The 20,178-nt window shown below is 37.4% G+C and overlaps 1 protein-coding gene across 1 annotated transcript in view; it reads left to right on the forward strand.

Annotated features, from left to right (window-relative positions):
• DOCK2 (dedicator of cytokinesis 2) overlaps positions 1-20,178 on the forward strand; it is a 184,647-nt gene that overhangs the window by 114,133 nt on the left and 50,336 nt on the right. Inside the window, exons 28-30 of the mRNA XM_086758735.1 lie at positions 53-151; positions 1,803-1,897; positions 18,968-19,046. Coding sequence (XP_086614861.1) covers positions 53-151; positions 1,803-1,897; positions 18,968-19,046 — 273 coding nt within the window. The remainder of the gene's footprint in view (positions 1-52; positions 152-1,802; positions 1,898-18,967; positions 19,047-20,178) is intronic.

The following is a 20,178-nucleotide window of genomic DNA, read 5'->3' on the forward strand; positions in this document are numbered from 1 at the left end:
CCAATCTCTTAAGTCATCTGCATGTGTTGATTTTTATCTGGTTTTCTTTCAGAGTCATTTTGTGGCATGCATGACAGCGATCTTAAGCCAGATGAACAACCAGCATTATTCAATTTACATTGAAACTTTTCAGACAAGTTCAGAACTAGTGGTGAGTACAAAATAATCATGGAGGTGATAAATAATTCTAAGTATTCTACTGTGAAAAATGAATAGTATTGGTTTGGAGTATCTTGTCTGTTTATTCCTGGATTTAAGTTTCTGTATGTTTTCTGCCTCTATGTCGTTGTGTTGCCTCTGTCTTCTAATGGTGACCTTGGACAATACCATAATCAGAAGTTTGGAAAGATATACATGTCACTGTTGTTGACCCTAGCACCAAAGTGGAATATAATGATCAAGAATAAGTCATGGGATCTTCATGTTTTACTGTTCTGAGGAGAAAAAATAACAACCCCACAACAAAAACAACCCTCAAGTAATTCAGCCCTCTCTCCCTACTTTGCACGTGATAATCCATTTTCACTACCGAGTCTACTCCTGGTCCAGATAATGTTGTATGTGAAATGCAGTCACTGCCTTACTAATGCAATGCATCATTCTATGCCAGTTGTTTCTGGCATAATGTAACCATACTTGGGTGTATTCTAGTTCGTACCAGTGGTCACTGTGTTCTAGAAGGTTTCAGTAGTACTAACTCTGTCCTTTTATACTCCTGACATAACTCTGAAATAAATCTGGGTATTGGCAAAGGTTTTGATTACACCATCTAGAGTTTGTCCTGGAGGTAATATTTTCAGTTGGCAAGATTTGTCCATTTTCCTTCCTTTCTTAAAGTCAGATGGGTGCCATAACTGAAACACTAACAGATCCAATCTTGGGTAGCTTTTGCCATTCTTTATGTGCTTTAGTTTACTTGAAAATGTAGCAGTATTTTAACATAACTTCAGCTTCCCAGCAGATTGGGTACTGGATCCTAGAAGTTTTAGTAATTCTTAAACTATTTCAACAAATAGTTTCAACAGTTCTGCAAAGGAAAAAACAAAATTAAAAGACAAGACATAAATATATTCAATGGGTTTTGCTGTTTGTAAAGGCAGTTGTTTGTTGTCTTCTCATTTTTTTTTCCATACTGTAAGTATATGTCAGTGAAGGTGACAAAAGATCTGGTTTCAGATAATGCTGTTCAGAACTGTTGTTCACTTGATTCTCTGTAAGTAACATGACAAGAAAGCCTACAAACTTCACAGAGTTGCTTGTGGGGTTTTGGTAATAGATGACGACGTTTCAGCTTGCTGATCTTACTGACTTGTAGGTGACTTGCTTAGAAGTTCAAGGGTAAAACTCCATATGCGTACTATGCATTAAATAGACGGGAAACGATTGTGTTCATTTTATTTAAGTTCATTATACAGTGATCTCGAAGTATTTCTAGGAAAAGAAATAGTGTTTTGTTTGAGAACTTTATGTCAGTGCCTTCAATTTTAAATTCAGAATACTAAATTTGGACTAAATAAGAAATCCTATATTTTTCAAATCTATAATTTCTTTATGCATAGTGAGACTGTTCTGCTAATTAATAAAAAAAATTCAACAGCTTTACTTCAAAGTATTATAACTTTTTCTTTTCATTAATTTATGGTTTATCTTTTCTTAAGAGCCCAATGTGATATCACCAGGAATTTTCCCATTTATTTCACTGGGAACAAAGTCGACCCCTCCCTCTTAGTTCTTTAATCACAGCCGGAGGACTTAAACTTTGTGTTACAAAGTCACAGATTTATTGTATTTTCTTCTTCTAGGACTTCTTGATGGAAACATTCATAATGTTCAAAGATCTCATCGGAAAGAATGTTTACCCTTCAGACTGGATGGCAATGAGCATGGTGCAGAACAGGTAAAATGGGGTTGGAGGATCACTGCTTATGTTCCATGTGCTTGTGAAAAGTGAATTAATTTTATATCTTAAAAAAAAAAATTATTGTGGGGTCTGAGATGATTATATAATTCCAGTTTGGCGAATCCCAAGAAGGTCATAATCTGAAATAATTTACTGGTAATACATTAAATAACTACCTGACTGTACTTTAAGTCCACTTAAAATGGAAAGGGAAAAAGAAAAGTATTTAACAGTAAAGTGGAAGAACATAGTTGGTCTCCATGTTGACAGTCAACAGAAGCCAAACTGTAAAAGGTCTGTTGAATCTTAAATGTACAAATTCTGCACACGATTAGAATGTCCTCGCTAATACGTCAGCAAGTTCATTGTGATACAGGAGTTATCAAACACAATTTTCTTTCTGAAACAATAGAATTGCTTGGATTGCTAAAAGGTCTGATGAGAAAGATCGGATCTTTGAGCACAGTGCACTGTTTGTATGAGGAGGTTGGATCCACAGCGCTTACTGTAGCTCGTATCACTGAGGAAATGTAGTGCTGTGCTATAGATCATTTGAAGTTTCATCATGACCGATTACTTCAAACTCAGGTATACTGCCTCTGTGGATCAAGGTGGAATCTAAGCAAAATTTGTATAATCTATTTTCTTGTGCTCCCTACTGTTTGCTGTTGAGAGCTTGCTATTAATAAGTAATCTTTGAATACTCTAATATTATAAAATTGACTGAAGGAAGAATCTTGTGAACGTAAACTGCAGATTGTCACCTTTGCCCACAGCTATAATCTGTCTGCTTTGGTGTCAGCATAAATGATGGTGGGATAAACAAAGTATTGCTTGATCTCTGTTAAGCCACAGAATGACTATTGTCTTGGTGTTAGGATTGTAAGTAGCGTAAGTGAATTTAACATCATGCAGATTTTGCTGCCACATGAACTCTTTCCAATTTATAATTTCCGTATCATGTGATACTGAATTGGAAAGAAAAGAGAAGTTATCTTTGTGCACCTCCACCATTGATAATGGGTTTAGACAGCTGGCTTGGGCCAGCATATCACAGATAGATTTCTTCAGAGTATCTCTGAAATATTGCTTGTTTGAAGAGGAAGGAAATGTTCTTCCTTTCAGGCGTGAGTTTCGTTGTTTATTGTGGGAATCAGTTAGAAATTGATGGTTTTGGCAACAAGGAAAGACAGGGTATAGGGTACAGGATGGGCTATGTGAGGATTTATTTCCTAATAATTGTTCCTAGCCATTCTGAGGTACTGACTTTTTTCTGTCTGTAGTCTGTGACAGAAGAAAGCAAGGGAGAGTTGGACTGAGAATGCAAAGTAAAACACATGGCTGCTCTAAACAAAGATAGTTGGTTCAATTTGTTTATTTGTGGAACTTGTAGGTGAGGAAGAGTTTCCTCAAAATTTGAACACATTAGTGGTTTTACAAGCATCTGTGTATGTAGAGGAAATTGAAAAGCATCTGTGAGCAGGAGACCATCTTACTTTGTGCTTTTTTTTTTTTTTTTTTTTTTTATTTGCTGCATTTCCTCATCTTTATGCCTGGATTTTTCACTATGATTTCCACTCACTGAAAGGGCTCTGGGTTTGGGGAAAAAAAATAACTTCATTTACATTTTTGAAATGTATTTGGGTATTACCTTCAGGGCTGAACTTAACTCTTGGTTCTTGTTCTCAAAGAAACACTTGGAGTTTATATGCTGGATTGGATTGTGAAGTGAATCTGCTTTCTTTTTTTTGAGCATGACTTCTGTTGGCAAGGTGGATTTTGATCATCTGTACTATTGTTATTTTAGTTTTGTAGAAAAAGCAGCAACATTCAGTTTTCTAGAAGTCACAGAGAGACTAGTCTAAGAATTAAGTCTCAAAGATGCATAGGTTCCAGTTAACTTAAAGACTACAGATGCTGTTTATTTGAAACGTCACAGTTATGTAATTTCACTCTTCCAGTTTTAGAATATTGAAAAGGAGAGAACAGAGGATACTTAATAAAGTTGATTATCCTCCTGGGAGTGTTTGGTCTTGAAGAAAAGATTTGCTAAGAAAATTTACAACAGTATTATATCAAATTTTGTTATTGCATACATAGGATTTGAATGGAATTATATTAAATGAAAAGGTATTCTTTTATATGTTCCATCATTCAGAGTGAAGATTATGGTTCTAGTGGGTAGTGACAAATGCAGTGTCTAAACTTCACTTCCACCCGTGTACGCTAATGTTCGTGCAGAGAGACCGCTAACCCCTCTTCTGAGGTGGGCAGATACCTGGATATGCTGGTGGATGTGATCATTCCAGGTGGGATTTTGTAAATGGTAGTAGTTTCATCCCACTTGTTTCTCTGTCTGAGCCAGTATTTGTCCTACAAAGGTAAAATCTAATTCAGTGCATGTTGTTATGTTGCTGCTGCTGCAATTTGCATTTTGTTTAATGTAGCAAGCATTACTCTTCTAAAGTATCAACTTAGTACTAACGTAACCTCACAGGCTTCTGTTGTATGTAAGCATATCTGTCCGATCCTGCGTAAAACTGTCTCTCCTGTTTACAAAATGCTGTTAACATCCGCATTATTTGTGCATGACTCTGAACTTTGTGGGACAGTTTGGTCCAGGCAGGCTTTGTTGCTCTAAACCTTGTCCTGCACAAGTCAAATGAAAACTATTTACAGAAAAAAATCGGCATTACAAGAAAAAAGTGAGAAGCTATTTAACAGTGCTTCTGTGAACACCTTGCTTATTTCAATTGACTTGGCACTGTTTGTACTCTTTGATTATGTTGCTGTTCCCAAGATTACATAAGGAATTGAGTTATTGATCTTACTTTCATGTCTTAATTTTATGTTATATCAACAACTGGGAGGGAGTGATTTTTGTTATCAGTCCCTATCAGGGTTTTCTTTTGTTTATGTGGGATTTTTTGAGGGGTCAGGTGTTCTATAAAATAAATTGAAGACTAATTTAGATTTCTAGTTTTGTTTTATTAACCTGCTTTACTCCAAACCAGAGAAGTAGCAGAGAAGAAGTCACAAGAGATCAGGCTGGGGCCTTTTACAATAACAATGCGAAAAGAAAATAAAATAAAAAAAAAAAACCACCCACAAAAAATATTAGCACAGCTAAGGTTTTGCTTTGTTAATTCACCTGTTCAGAGGGAGGCTACATGCAGGCCTTTATACCCTGAAGGAGGTATTTTACCTTAGGAGCCTCCCCGTTGTGAATTCACAGCAATATTTGTCGCAGGCTGTAAGGCTGGCTGCAGTTTCACCTAGCCAGTGGCAGAACTGGCGCTTCTTCCCTGCAGGCATCAGGCAGAGCCTGCCAGTCTCCCCCAGATGATCCTTTCTGTTTTGTACCTAGCAGGGAAACTGGGCACCGGAGGCATTCTGCTGTAGGTTATACTGCAGCACAGAAGGGTAAAATCAGAGTGCATTTAGTTAGAGGCAGAGGAGAGGGAAGAGCCTACCTAGTGCTGCTGCAAGCTTGGTCCTGTTTGTGAGTAAAAGGTGTTCCTGTTGAGCAGGATGCTCTAATTACTGTTACACATTAATGAAGACAGACCGTGCACGTATATGAGGGGTATTGCTACTAAATGTTACATGTCTGGCATAGATAAGAGGAAAAGAATGAGAAAATGATTTCTTCTAAGGTCCTGGGGAATTTTAAATTTATTTTTAACTTGAGAGCGAGTGCTATCTGAGAAGGCAGATGGCTCTGTCCAAAGGAAGGGAGAATGGACACATTCATGTCCTGGAGAAACTGGGGAGCAGGGGGGGAATTGAAATAATGGGAGTAGAAGCCTAATTGATTAAACTTAGTCAAGCTTTGCCTGTGTCAGGATGGAATGATTTAATTCAAATTACTTTAAATCACTACTACAAATAAGGTGCAGTTTGCTCTCAAAGCATGTCCTGATGCCCAGAGCCCATTTGAAGAAGGCAAAGGAGGTGTGTACTAGTCTCACGGGACTGGAAGTATTCTTTCAGCAACTGAGAATCAAATAGTGGAATTAACTACTTTTTTTTTTTTCCCCTGGGTTTTTTTCCTTCTTCCGCCATGAGCAAGATGGGAACACCACTTTTTTTTTTTTTTTTTTATGGCATGCTAGATGGGTAAAAACACTTTGGGAAATAGTACAATCCTCATTGAGGTTATGAGGATATAATATCTGAGTTATTTTTGTGATTCTCCATGGTAGATTTAATTAACTTTTGTTCTAATGAAGGTTGCTTACTGCACACTTCTTACTAATTGCTACTGCTTGTATGTGCACTTTATTCCACTTACAGTACTTAGGCTATTGGCTATTAGCTTATTAAAAGCAGTAATTCCTAGGTACATGGCATTTGTGGGGAAATGCTTTGCTGGTTTAGGTAATGCCATGTAGTCTGTTTATCTCTTGGCTGCTCATAATTTTAATTTAGAGGCACGTAATTCCTCCCAGGAAATTCCCATACCTTATTGTCAATGTTAAGTGCATAGGGAGTCGGACTTGCTGAATAAAATGGTGAGGGGGGTTAGCAACTCAAGAAAAGTATTCACATCCCTTTCTTCTGTTCCTCTGGGCTTTTTCATGGTAATTGCTCAGGTAGAGTTTGTAAGTACTTGATCTTACCGTAATTAGTACCTGCAATCAGTTTTGGTTGGTGTCCAGCCTAAAGTGGCTTAGTAAGCACTTTTCTTTTTTGTGTGTACATTTGAGTTGTATTTTGAACTTTGTTCACATTGTATTTATATATTTAAAAGTAAAAGGAAGCAGTTTTTCACAAGTACATTTCAAGGTCAGATCCCATTTGCTGAAAAACTCATGTGAGATAACACTGCAGCGCATATTCTAACACCAGTAGTGAGGCTTTTTCTAAATTATGGTTTCATTACCTGTATGTCTGCGTGTTTTCAGACATCTGTCAGAGTCAAGTGTTCCCCAGCCCTTTTTAAGTCTAACTTGAAAGGTTTAGTGCTGCAGGTATTTGGCAAAACAGCTGGAAATGCTGCCAATTTTCTTTCATTTTACATACTAAAAATAGCTGCTTATTTGCTGATGAACTGCTTTGTCACACCCTCAAGGCCTGGTTCTCATGTAGCGCACATGTTGTAGCAGCATTGTTAATGCAGCAAAATCTCGTTATGGCTTCCAGTCAGTGCCACCTGCATCCCCAGTACCTCACCAGTTCTCAGGCAGCGGGGAGCTGGTGGTCCTGTGGGTGTCATGAGGTCCTGGCCAACTAGTGAAATGAGGCAGAGTAAGTTCCTATTCATCACCTAGCAAGGGACTGTAGGAATTTTGTTTTAAGAAAGGGACAGTAGGGATTCCAGGCCTGGGTTTTCCATAGGTCATCTGTCGATGGCTCTATTCAACATGACTTCTGAAAAATTTGTTTTCCACACTATACAAATACGTGTGTTTCTGATTAACTCTGCCTTTGCATAGATAAAGAAGTAGTAGTTGCTTCTCTTTGGAAGAAGTAGCTGCTTATAGCATTGTCCTGTGAAACTTGAGGAAATGTTACTTTGCGCATTATGAGGAGACGGTGTTTTTTAAGTTGTAGTCCCAGTCTTTAAGTAACAAGCACACCACAAATTCAAAGGCTTTTTCTTTTACCCTTTCTGAAGAGAAAACTTAACCAGCTGGTAGTCACAATTTAAGGGTACTAATCAAGAATGGTGTTTCTAGTAGTTTGAGAGAGAAGGCGAACTAAGCACAGTTGGCAGAAGGTAGGGAAACATGCCCTTTTTGAGGAGGAAGCTTAAGTATTTATCGGAGAGATGCTACAAACTGTATTGCTACTACCAGCTCACTAGATTTCATAGCATCATAGAATACTTAAAGTTGGAAGGGAGAGAAACCCCACAAGAATTCAAATATTAGAACTGCTTCTCAGTCTTCTGCCTTTCTGTTGGTGGAAATGAAAGCTTGTCATATTTTCATGATTTAGAACTATTTGATGGTGTGATATCTGTATTGGTGTCAGTGGGTACTGTGACTGTTCGTGGACACTAATGGATCTGGCTATAAACAAGGTACACAAATTCTGCTGATATGAGTGTGTGCTACCCTTTCCTCCAGCTGGTGCTGTGATGTGTGTTCAGTTTAGAACAGTTGTGAGGGGATTTGAAAATCAAGAATGCCATTTTAATTATGAAAATAGGAAAAAAATCCTCCTTAACTACCATTCTTTGATTATTAATATGAAGTGGTTCTGCTTTCATAGGAAATGTAGAAGAAAACTCAGATTTCTTCTACCCAGCTATGTTTTAACAGTTTCCTTAAAACACTTCCTGGCTCATTATTTGTCTTGCAGAGAATAAGAAGGGACATTTATTTATTTATTCCTGAGAGAAAATAAAAATAGTAGTACTTTAGGTTAGTTTTACTTTTGTTTTTCAAATATGTATTGAGAGTTAAGATTAATTTATATAACTAAGGTTGGATGACAGTGTTGCACTTCAGTTTGTGCAAATAAGGCAGAATTGAGAAGGCTGATCTGTTGTGTATGAGTAACTCCTTTCTTTGATCTCATTTTCCTCTGGCAACTTTTGAGTAGCCTAAGCACACTTGACAGAAATGCAGTTGTTTTTCATAAAGGCTTGAATTTTTAGGGAGTCAGAACACATTTACACGTGTGTTTATGCCATATTGCAGAACTTTGGACTTTTAAGTTATAAAAAAAAATTTAAGCAACAAGTGTAAATGTCTAATGAAATATTGCTTTGTGCACACATGCACAAAAGGGTAAATGAAGTATTATTTGTTCAAACAGTTTGTACTGTTCAGTCATTGCTTTAATCACATGTAGTAATAAGATGTGTCCTTGGACGGTTTGTTTTTGCTGTGAGACTGAGAATGTCCTTGCTGAAATGCAATTTCCCAGTTAATATAAGGTCCCTTTCAGAGGCAAAGAACATCTTATTTTTTATTTTTCTTGCTGATGGGGAATTTGGTACACCATGTCTCGGTATTCTCAGATTTGTATCTCCTTTCCATTAAGTCTAGGTAACTCTGTTTCCTGGTTTCTTTCTCAGTCCTACAACAGCCAGTACTTGTGATAGGGCAAATGGCTCACGGTTAGTCCTGGGAAAACGGAGTAAGGCAGATACAGAGAAGAGGCAGTTGTTCACTGTGGGTTGTAAATTTACTTCCATGGAGAGCTGCGCTCCCAGCTGTGGCTGATCTGTCTGACTGAGTCATTTAATGCTTTGCTGTCAGTTACAGGCCTAGCAGAGAACATCTATCTCTTCCATCTGTAGGTGTTGGAGTCTGATTGTGCCTGATGTAACCCTACTTTTCCATCACTTGCGTCTTCCTAGCACCAAACAGTACAAGATGCTTATTCTGCACTAACTCTGTGTGTTGCTCATTGCTACCCATGTTGTGGAATTATCTGCTTACCAAGAATCCTAACACTTAATTATGTGCTGACTGCAGCAGATCATCTGCTCAGCAAGACAGGCTGTTGCATGTTGTGGTACGGTGTGGATGCCCGTTAAGTTCTGACTGCAGTCATTTAGTCCTTTATCTAAAATGCAGAGAGAAAACATGCTGGGAGATATCCCTTTCCCACTCCCACTTTATTGCTGTCGACTGCTAGGATGCTCCTGCTTCTGGAGTATGAGGTCTTCTGAACTAAAAGCAAAGTCTTCGGTGGAGAGAACAACTCAACACAGACAAACAACTTGTTAGTGTGATGTTTTCAGAAAGTCCATAAGATAAACTGTTATTTTTCCAGATGCAGCTTTGACTTGCATATAGAAATCTCTAAGGTTCTTTGCTATGTGGTCTGTTATAAATTATTTCTTGTATGTGTTCAAGTATTTTTAATTTTAATAAAACATTTGGGGATTAAGACAATGAGGAGTGTTTTCCACTCTGTAGAACATACATGCAAGCGAGTAAAAAAAAAAAATGAAGAGATTACCCACATAAATTGTTTTAAAGATGTCACTACAGAAAACACTGAAAATACAAATTCAGTATTCATAACCTCCATCAGGTTTTGTAAATGCTATTGAGCACTCTTGCTGTGTTCCTCTTTCAGATGAGGGACTTTGGCCAGTACTTCATATCTTAAGAGATTTTCAGGAAATTAATTAGATAAAATTTTCTCACATTTAACATTATTTTGAACAGTTATTTTCATATTTTTAAACAGTGCCATCACAAAGTAACCCTACTGGTGTATTATGCACCTGCTGCATAATGATCTCTCTTTCAAGTCCTAATCTGCTGATTCAGTGCAACAACTTCTGTAGTGCTCCAGTTCTGGCTGTAAAGTAGTAAGCTCAAGTGAGCAGCAACTAGACAAGAGACAGATGCTTAGTTTTCTGTACCTGTAACTACAGAGTGCATTTTCAGCTAAGAAGAAGTTAGGCTTCTCTAAAAGTAAAGAAATTTTGTGTTCTAGACAAAAGATATTCACTTGGTCAATATTTTTGACAAGAATATCTGAAAAATCAGAAGTATGTGTACAATGTTAAAATATAATGCCATTATAGAGAAGGGATTTGAGATGCAGAAAGCATATGTAACAGGGAGAAAGGAATAAGTAAAGCCCAAATACTATATTTTTGTCTTTCAAGTTTTATGGTGAGATTGTGAATAAAATACAGAGCTACTTAAAAACCCCACAAAACCCAGAGACAGCATTATTCAATGTTATCCATTAGTGTCATGTAATTCTCCAATTTTAATCCTTTGACATGTGAAATAATAAAAGTGTTTCTAGAAATAGGCCCTAAAAAATATCCATTGAATATGTTTACCTGAGTGTCACCTCTGCCCCCTTCTCAGCTCTACAGAAATGATGAGTAATTGATGTGTACAAACATTAAGTAAGAGTAAATTAGTGTTGACAGGTGTAAGAATGAAGGAATTTCACAATATCAATTCAAACTTCTTCAAAAGTGAAGGCTGTGAGTTTATTAGTGTATGACATCCTGATATAGCCATGTTAAGTCGTTCATGTTTACTAACTGGGTTTCAACTTCGAATCTTATTCCGGGACTTGATCTAGCACCAAAGACACCATGTGATTTTTTTTTTTTTCTTTTTTTTTTAAATTCAGAATATTTCTACTCTGCAAACAATTAGGTGGAATGTACAAAAAAGGAGAATAGACTGCAGTGAGAAGGTACTCACAATATAAGGAAAATGACTGAAAATACCTTTCAGTTACTTCTATCAGAGTTCATTATGACAGCTTTTTGTACGCAGAGTTTTCAAGCTATGAAGTTTTACAAGAGCGCTAAACATCACATTTTCAAAAGAGCTTGGCATAAATGCGTACCTAATAGGCAGTTTTGAACATGTATTCTGATTGCTAAATGGAAGAGAAGGAGTGTTGAAAACGTGCTTTAGGCAGGTGCTGAAGGCAAAGCTGCACACAAAGGGGCTGCTGGCGAAGTCGAGATCTTGCATGGAGGCTTCAGTTGTATAGCATCAAAGCAACTGCTCCTTCTTGTCTTTTTCTAGGTGTTGCTTTTGTATTGCTGTCAAATCAACTCTGATACATTATAGCATGTATTATTTTTGTGGCCTTGGCTATTCAAGGTAAATTTTCAAATAATAAGAAAGACAATGACTTGTACATAACAAATAATTTCTAGTAGAGACAAGAGAAGGTGAATAGCAGTTATTTTTAAGCAGTTATTTTCTGACCATGCTATTTGGATAGACTCTCCCGTGATACGTTGAAAAAGAATTTGGGAAAAAGACAATTGCTTTACCATTAGAATTCAATATGAATGGTACAAAAATTATTTTTCAGTCTGTAGTGGTACAGAGTTGACCCAGGGAAGAAGTATGATTAAATTATACTACTTTCTTTGCACCACTGGCCATATTTTTCCAATTACCATGGAAGTGGATTGCTTCCTAAGTGTTGCCATTATTGTGCTCTTACTAACGAGGTTTCACATATCTACAAGGTTTGTAAATAGTGTTTCCATCTTGCATTGCCTTTCATTTCTAAATCAATGAGAGCTTGTCACATTATTAGCAGATAATTTCTGCTGTTGCTTTGTAAGGATTTTTGTTCTTATCTTTTCACCTGTTTTCTCAGGCTTTCTCCTGCTGTTCTGATTTGGTCACTGAAATAGTAAAAGTGTATTTTTAATTTCTTCTGTCACGCTGATTGCTTGTCTAGTCTCTCTTCCGTGTATTTTGTGTCTTCCAGCTTTAGTTTATGGTTGCTGATCACTGTTTCAGTCATTGACAATGATCAGCATTTGGGATTGGGTCTGACCCACTTTTCTAGTCTCCTCTTTATTTAATAGGCGGCTTCTAGCTTTGCACACAGGAAGGAAGAGGAAAGATGACAGAAGCCTACAAGAGAATCAGTTGACTTCAGCTGTTTTTCCTTTGCGCTTGCTTCATGTTAAAATACCTATCAGGTGTCTTCCGCAAAGCATTTTATGTGGATGCTGCTATCAAGTGAACATAAATTATGTGGGAGTATTATTTCAGCTCTACTGAAATAATTATATTTCATATTTCTACTTGAAATAATTATATTAGATATAACTATATTTATTACATTATTTCATGTAATTGTCATCCTGGCAAGACCATGTCTGTCATAACTCAGAAAAGATCTTCAAAATAATAGGGCATCTCCTGGACTTTGAAAGAGCTCCCCTCATATTCCTCATCTGCTCAAGCAGTGGATTCAGTGGTGAAAGTGCGGACTGATCAGCCTTGAGGGTTACAAAAGAACCGCCTGCCAAAGTGAAGTTAGTGTAACTCCTCTGACTTTAATTTGTAGACTAAATTCTCTGAAGGAAAAACACTTAGAGTTTGTGTGAAGAAGTTCTGAGTTTTAAAAACTGTCCATGTCTTCACTGGCTTTCAGACGTGATTTTGAAAAAACATATGTTCTAGCATTTTAATGGTTTATTTCAGTAAGAACTTTCACAACACCGGAAATAATATTATTTTAAAGCTTATGTCTATTTTTCTGTTTCTGATTATCCAGCAGAAGTTTGTACATGATTAATTTTTTCAACCTGTCATTACATCACTGTAATCACAGCTTTAGAAAACGTAGCAAACATGAGTTTGAGTTGATGCTCATAAATACCTAAGTGAGTTCGTTCAGCCTTCACCTCAGTACCTGGGTTACTGATCTCAAAGTTGAAGCAGTGAACTCCCAAACTTTAGAGTCTTGTGAACTTGAAAAGACATTGCAGAGCATCTCACTGCTATTGGACCACGATTATAAAGAATTAATATGTAAGGATCTGACTGGTTTGGTTTGTTTTAGTGTAATCACCTCTTTGTTTTATGCTGCAAGGAGCTGATGCACTAATTCTAACTTGTTTGCTAAATAGAACTTGGAGCTCCGGATCTGCGTTTTAGGTTTATCACCTACTTGCACTTCAAAAACAAGGACAATGTGCAGATCTGTTTTACTGTGACAGAGTCATCATCTTCCAAGGAATAGCCTTGAAATCCTGCTTTGATTAACAACATGTTGTTTATTAATACAGAGTTGTTTCTTTGCTCCATCACAGCCTCTCTTTGCTTGAAGGAGAATCAGTTTGAAATAAAATTTTTATCTTAGGATAACTTATAAATTTTCAGCTTTGTCTGTCTCGAGTTGTGTTGCTTAGAGTACTATTCTGTCTCTATTTGAAATGTGCATCTAAGGATTTGAAACCAAGTACAGTTGCACAGGATTCTGTTCATTGGGCTTTCTGTCGAGCCAAAATTTGAAAGACATTTCTCTGGCAATACAATAAAGCAAAGCAGAAGTAGCAAGAAATTTAGAAAGGTAAAGCAGATAGCAGCAGTTGAAGTATGGCAATTCTGTAGCTGTCCTAAGCCAAAACCTTGCCTTTTTATACCCAGATTAAGCCCAGAGACTTTGCCCTTTGAATATCATCCATAAATTGTCAAACCCAAGAGACTGATCTGAACTGTAAATCAGAAGCATCAGTCCTCATAAACTCAGGAAATACCATGGCAATTATTGTGGGTAAAGGAATTTCAACAAATGTAGAATCACAATCACTGATGGGAAACTAATTCCATATTAAGTAACTGTAGAGAAGTTAGCATAATTAAACACCTGAAAGAACGTATTTGGAGACTTGTGTGATGATTAAAATTAAGGGAAAATGTGGCAAGAGGGCGATGTTAACCAGAAAAAAACACCTCATGACATTTATCTGTATGAGAAATCAAGATCCTCCCCATTGGTCAGTCTGGATCAGTCTAAACTTGCAAAGCAAAACTGAGCAGCAATTCCCAAGTCCATAGAAAAGGTGCTTCAATAATCTGTTACAGAAGCAAGGGAAATTAAGTTATATTACAGTGTGACAAGATAATCCCTTTCAATGATTTTTCTCAATAACTTATTCTGAAGTCAGATGGTACATATTTTGTTGTTCTGAGCTGTTCCGAAACACACTTCTTTATAGTTTATTTTGTAGCTGTATCTTCTCCATTATGTCAGTTACAATGGATGACCAATGTTATAAATAATCATGTAAGGAATGATGACTTCTCCAATGAAATTACTAGAGTTAAAGTCCTTTTGGAGCAGTGTTTAGTTCTTTACATAGGAATATGCTCCCGGTATTAAATAAAATTATATTTTCTCTTATTTTCATCAAAATCTCAAAGTGTTTTATAAATATCTGTTTAGTTTCATACTTGTGGCTAGTTAATTAGTGCGCCTTTTTGGTGAAAGGGGAGACTGAGGCATACAGAAATGAAATCATTGCGGTAGGACAGCATGGCATTGGCAGGAGCCAGGAATAGACTGCAGACCTACTGCCTAAGTGACTTCCAGTGACAGAAATAGATACACCCCTTAGGCAAAATACAAATGCAGGAAAATATTTGGAACTTGACAGCTTGGAAGCATTGCGTGTTTCCTGCAAATGTGTCATTCCAGTATGTCAGATAAAAATACCTGTGAGAATGAAAGGGATAATCACAGAAGATAGCTTACATAGAATTATATTGTATAGAATCTTGTGAATATTTTTCATAATATCAGTAATTTTTACTGGACTTTGAACACCTTAGTATTTCTCAGATATTGGGGGTTTTTTATGTATGGCAAACATTAAACCTCAAGCTCTTCCCAAAAGTTTTTAAATTACACACAAGAAATACGTCAGTATTTTGAAATAGATTTGCACTGATAAATTTCGTGTGTTTAAGTTACGATTATTTCTACTGTAGCTTGCATGATATTTCTGTGCTAAAAGACAAAGTACCTAAAAGTGGGGGGATTTTTAATGTAAGACAGCATCATACCAGATTCTGCTCAGACACAACATTTAGCTCACATTTTTCAGCATAGGTGCTGGACTAGTGTGTAAATACACAGAAGTTGGGAAATAAAAGAAGTCTCAAAAATGGAGGACACCCCCTCCTCCTCCTCCAACAAGAGATTTTCTGAGTGGAAGGAAATGCTAGTCTCTGAGCAGCTGGAGCTGAAGAACTTGATTACATGAGTTGGCGAGAAATATGCTTTGTAAATCAAAGGAGAATCTAGAGCAGTATGGTTCTACAGAGAAGACGTGACGCTAAGGAGGCCTTGACCCGAAACTCCTACTCAGAAGAGTAATGGGGGTGCTGACAGACAGAGTGACATGTGGGTGTCTGTGATTCTGCCTAGCTGTCTAATTTTTTTGTGCTGTCTGAAGTAGATCATTCTTTTTAGAATTTCCTTTTCTTTGCAAAATCTTAAACTGTTTGTGTCAAGCATCAGGAGGTTTTGTAGAGATAAATGTACCCATGTGAGCGAAGCATTAGGGAAGAATGTGTTTATTTTCTCGTGGGTAGTGTGGGGCAGCTTGCAGGGGAAATTGCGTTTTCCAGAGTAAGAGCTGATCACATAAAAGGCTGAAAAGAAAGTACAATAGCCTGTTCAGACCAACATAGGCTAAAATTGCAGTGGATCCACAGGGCAATTCTGTGATTATACAGAGATTGTTCAGTAGAGTGGAGATAGCCTGCAAGGGCAGTGTTGAGCAAAATTAGGCTGCTTGAACTTGAGATGATTTGATGACACTCAGTGTTTCACAGGTCTGACCCTTAATTCAACTGGCAAGCTTAGCTGAGCTGGTGTTAGAAGATTAGATCACACTGTGCCCTAGACTATTGGAAAGAAACGTATCTGAATGTGTGGGATGATGCAGTAGAGCAACACAGCGCCTTCCAGTGCCACAGTTATTGTAGCAGTTAAAACTCTAGTGTCCCTCTGATCACATTAAAAGAAAGGACTTGGCAAGATGTAGCACCATGTATAAATTACTTTATTTCCTTGATCCCATAACATGACAGAGGAATGTTATGTGGATGGAAAGAAAATGTTCTTCAGGTTTTTGCCAAGAACTTTTTCTTGGTTGAAAACCGTAATCATAACAAAGGATTCCATCTAGCTGGTCAAGCTGTTGCCCTAATGAAGCAGTGTGCTGCTTTGGGCTGTTGCTTGGTGGTTAGAGGATTCCCTATCATAAGCCTGCTGAAAGCTGAACTTTTGCTTTACTTCCCTCATTAAGAAACTGGATTTAACCATTGCAATTTTTTTTTGTTTTGTTTGTTTTAGTGGTGATACTAAAATTCATTCCTCTGACTGTTCTGTTTCTGCTAGTGGTTCATAAACAACTGCCTAGGGAACAGTGTAACCACAGAGCTGGGAAGAGGTAACTCTGCAGTGTTCTTCAGCCTCCAGTGACCAACAACATTCAGTGGTCCTCCCTTCGTTTTTCTTTGATGTGTCTAATCACTTTTGAGCCAGTGTAAAATTCAGGCATTCACAGCATCCTGTAGAAATGAGTTGCATAGCTGAGCAAGACTAGCATAAAAACTATCTCTTTTTGTGTATTTTGAATGCATACTCTGAATTTTTTTCAGTGCTCTCCAATGCTTGTAAGAGAAACAGTGAACAGTAAGTCTTTCATCTCCATGGTACTTTTGATTTTACAGATTCTACCGTATCCCTCCTCAGTCACATAGTGTCCTCTGATTAAAGAAACCAGGTCTCAGGCACAATCCCTTACATGTGTTTGATCATTTCTTTGTCACATTCATTTCCTTGTTTTCTTTTTTTTTTTTACTTTTTGTATTTGTAGATGGTAGACTAGAACACTGCACAGAATCCAACAGAAGGATGCAACATTGCTTTGACAGTAACATATAGATACTCTGTGGCCTCTTAATCTATTGCTAATAATTCTAATTATTGAATGATTGCTTTTTCTAATGCTGCTGCACACTAAAATGGTGGGGATTCTGTGGACCTGTGTCATAATTCAGCCCTGATCGGGACCAGACTACGCAGTCTCTCTCTCACTCCCCCCACCCTCAGAGGGAATGGGGAGAGATAATATTAAAAAAACGGCTCAAGGTTTGAGATAAGGACAGGGAGAAATCCTTAAAGTTACCGTCACGGGCAAAACAGACTCAACTTGGGGAAAACTGTTTGTTTATTTTAAAAATCAAAGCAGGATAATGAGACAGAGAACAAAGTAACCTCCCCCCGCCCCCCCGCCTCCTGGGCTTAACATTATCTCTACCACCTTCCCCCCTGAGTGGCACAGGGGGGAAGAGGGAATGGGGGTTATGGTCAGTTCATCACATGTCGCTTTACGCTGCTGTCTTCATCAGGGGAAGACCTCCTCTCACAAGAAATTCTTCACAACAGGCTGGCAAACACCTCTCAGGGTCTCTTCACATCATCCATCTCATCTCCTCTCCACTTCTTGCAGCCGGGCCGGGCCGAGTCGGGCCCAGTCAGCCACCCGGCGGGAGGCCAGAGGGTGAGGCCTGCAAGGCCCATGAGGCTCGCGCTTCCCCCTCTCTGCCCCCCGCTCAGCTGCTTCACATCTTCTCTTCTTCTTTTTTTTTTCTATTTTTCCCCTTCTTAAATACTTCATCACAGAGGTGTTATCAGGGAACGTTCTGTCACCAATTGGCTCGGCCTTGGCCAGCAGCAGGTCCTCCCTAGGCCCAGCTAAGTCCACTGAACAAAGGGGAAACTTCTAGAAGCTTCTTGCAGAAGCTGCCAGCATCACCTCCTCCTTATTCAATAAAACCAGGACAACCTGTCTGCTATAACTATAAGATCTTTTTTCTGATTGGTAATAGCTAGTTGACAGTCAGTCATTGTAGTTGAACAGTTGGGATTGTTTCTTCCTCTGTTCTCTTCTTTCAGGTTGCGGTACATTTGCCCTCCCAGTGTTTCCCATAGAAATATTTCAGCTTCAAACTTTTAAGCATCTTAGCTGTGAAGCAGAGGCAGATGGATCATTTGTTTTCAAAATTGTAAATTGAATGAAACTGAATTACTTAAATAAACATAATAAATATTTAAAGATACAATTGATTCTTGTTTTACCAATTTACTATGCTGGAAAGTTAGATGAAGAAATTAGCTTTAGTAATGTGACTCAATCTTGCTGCATTAGTAACAAGCATAAATAGGTGCTGCTTTTCAAGCTATAGGGATAATGTTCACACGCTTCCTCTTGGAAGAAATATATTAGCTCAACTTTGAATGTGTTCTTATATTCAGCCTGGGGAGGAGGGTGGGCAGAGGTGTCATCCTCCCCTCAGCACTTTTGAGAAAACTGAAAAGCTGAAGATAATTTCATTGGGAAAATGCGATGGCAGCTCATAACAAGTAATCTAAGTACAAGGAGCTCTTCTAGCCATTGAACCCATGAGGAGGAGGCAATAATGCTCTTGTAAATGATTCAGTTTTGTCACATAGAAAGTAAAATAGTGTTTGAAAGAGTTGCTCTCTATATTTTCTCAAGAATGCAGTGCATTGTGCAGCAGAGGAAAATAAACTATATTGTTTGAATTTTTCAGTGAAGATGAAACTTTTTGACAATCATGTGTTTATTTTTTTTTAATATGCAACAGACTATAACTAACATGTAATTGCACAGAATGTCATCTTCTGTGTTGGTGTATGTGTAAACTCTGCTCCTTCTAGCGTCTTCAGTGTTTAACTGTGCTTCCATCAATATCACACATGGTTGGAACAGATTCCCAGAGATTACATTCATTTATCTGTATCGTTACTTTTCTTTTTTTTTAGGGTGTTCTTGAGAGCCATCAACAAATTTGCAGAGACCATGAACCAGAAATTTCTGGAGAATATGAATTTTGAAGTCCAAGTAAGTGTTCAGGCGTTTTTTGCTGAGTTAAGGTTGTATGTGCAGGTGTACTTATTCTGGTACTTTGTATCAATATAAAAATGGCTGTTGATTTGTGTTTGTCAGGATTAGGCCATCTCAAATATGACATTAAAATCATACTTTGAATGTTTATCATAAGGCATCCAAATAGACTATTTTATACTGTGATTCTCTCAGAACTGGCAACCAGAAAACTTTTTTTTTTTCTTAGCCAGCCAAGTGTATTCAAAAATGCAATCCTTCATGTAATGCACGTAGCCTTTACAATGTCACTCCTATGTATGTAGGGCAGAAAGAGCTTAACTTTGATTCCTAGAGTATTTAGCGGTTAGAATTTATTTTTATTTTTAACTTGTATTCTTCACTGATAAGTCTCTATTTATTTATTTATTTCCTTTATTTTTTAGCAGTTCTTTCTGAAATAATTTAAAATTCGGTGATGTGGTTTTGTTTGTTTTTGGTTGGTTTTTTTTTTTTTTTTTTCTCAATATAATTTGATATTGACTTATCTAATTGGTCATGCATTTTACCATATATTTGATTTGCTTCGTATAAAAATGAAAATGTCTGTACTTTTCAGATTCATTATATTGCTAGTAAAATGTAAATACAGTTTTAGAATCGGCATTTGTCACTAAATGCTGCCTGATCATGGTATGGGCTATAGACAGAAAACACACTAACAAAGTGTAGTATGAAAATTTATCCCATTTCACTTTTCATATTATCTGCACGTAAGAGTAGATGTTTTAAGTTCAAAAGTGCTTCCTGATTACAAAAAATCTGATCTGCTTGTTAGATAATAACTTATTGATCCTAACCGTGAAGTTCAGAAAAAGTTCAGGGCTCTGCCTTCTTGATTTTTTAGGGTTTATATTTTGTGGTTAATCTTGCAGCTTGCAATCTGGTTTAAGTGATTCTCCTCTTGGTCTCTCTGTCCTTGACATAAAATAAATTGCTCACAAACGGCTACAGCGCTGTCATGTAAGTCGTTATGCAGGAAGAGTTGGAAAGACAATAGTAAAAAGAAAGGTAAAACATTCAGTTCATACTCAGTTACAACGGTCTCCAGGTATGAAATGTAGAGCTTTTTCCACATTTATCTCGTTAA

This window comes from Chlamydotis macqueenii, chromosome 14 (genome assembly GCF_036417535.1).
Source record: "Chlamydotis macqueenii isolate bChlMac1 chromosome 14, bChlMac1.mat, whole genome shotgun sequence".
Taxonomy (NCBI): Eukaryota; Metazoa; Chordata; class Aves; order Otidiformes; family Otididae; genus Chlamydotis; species Chlamydotis macqueenii.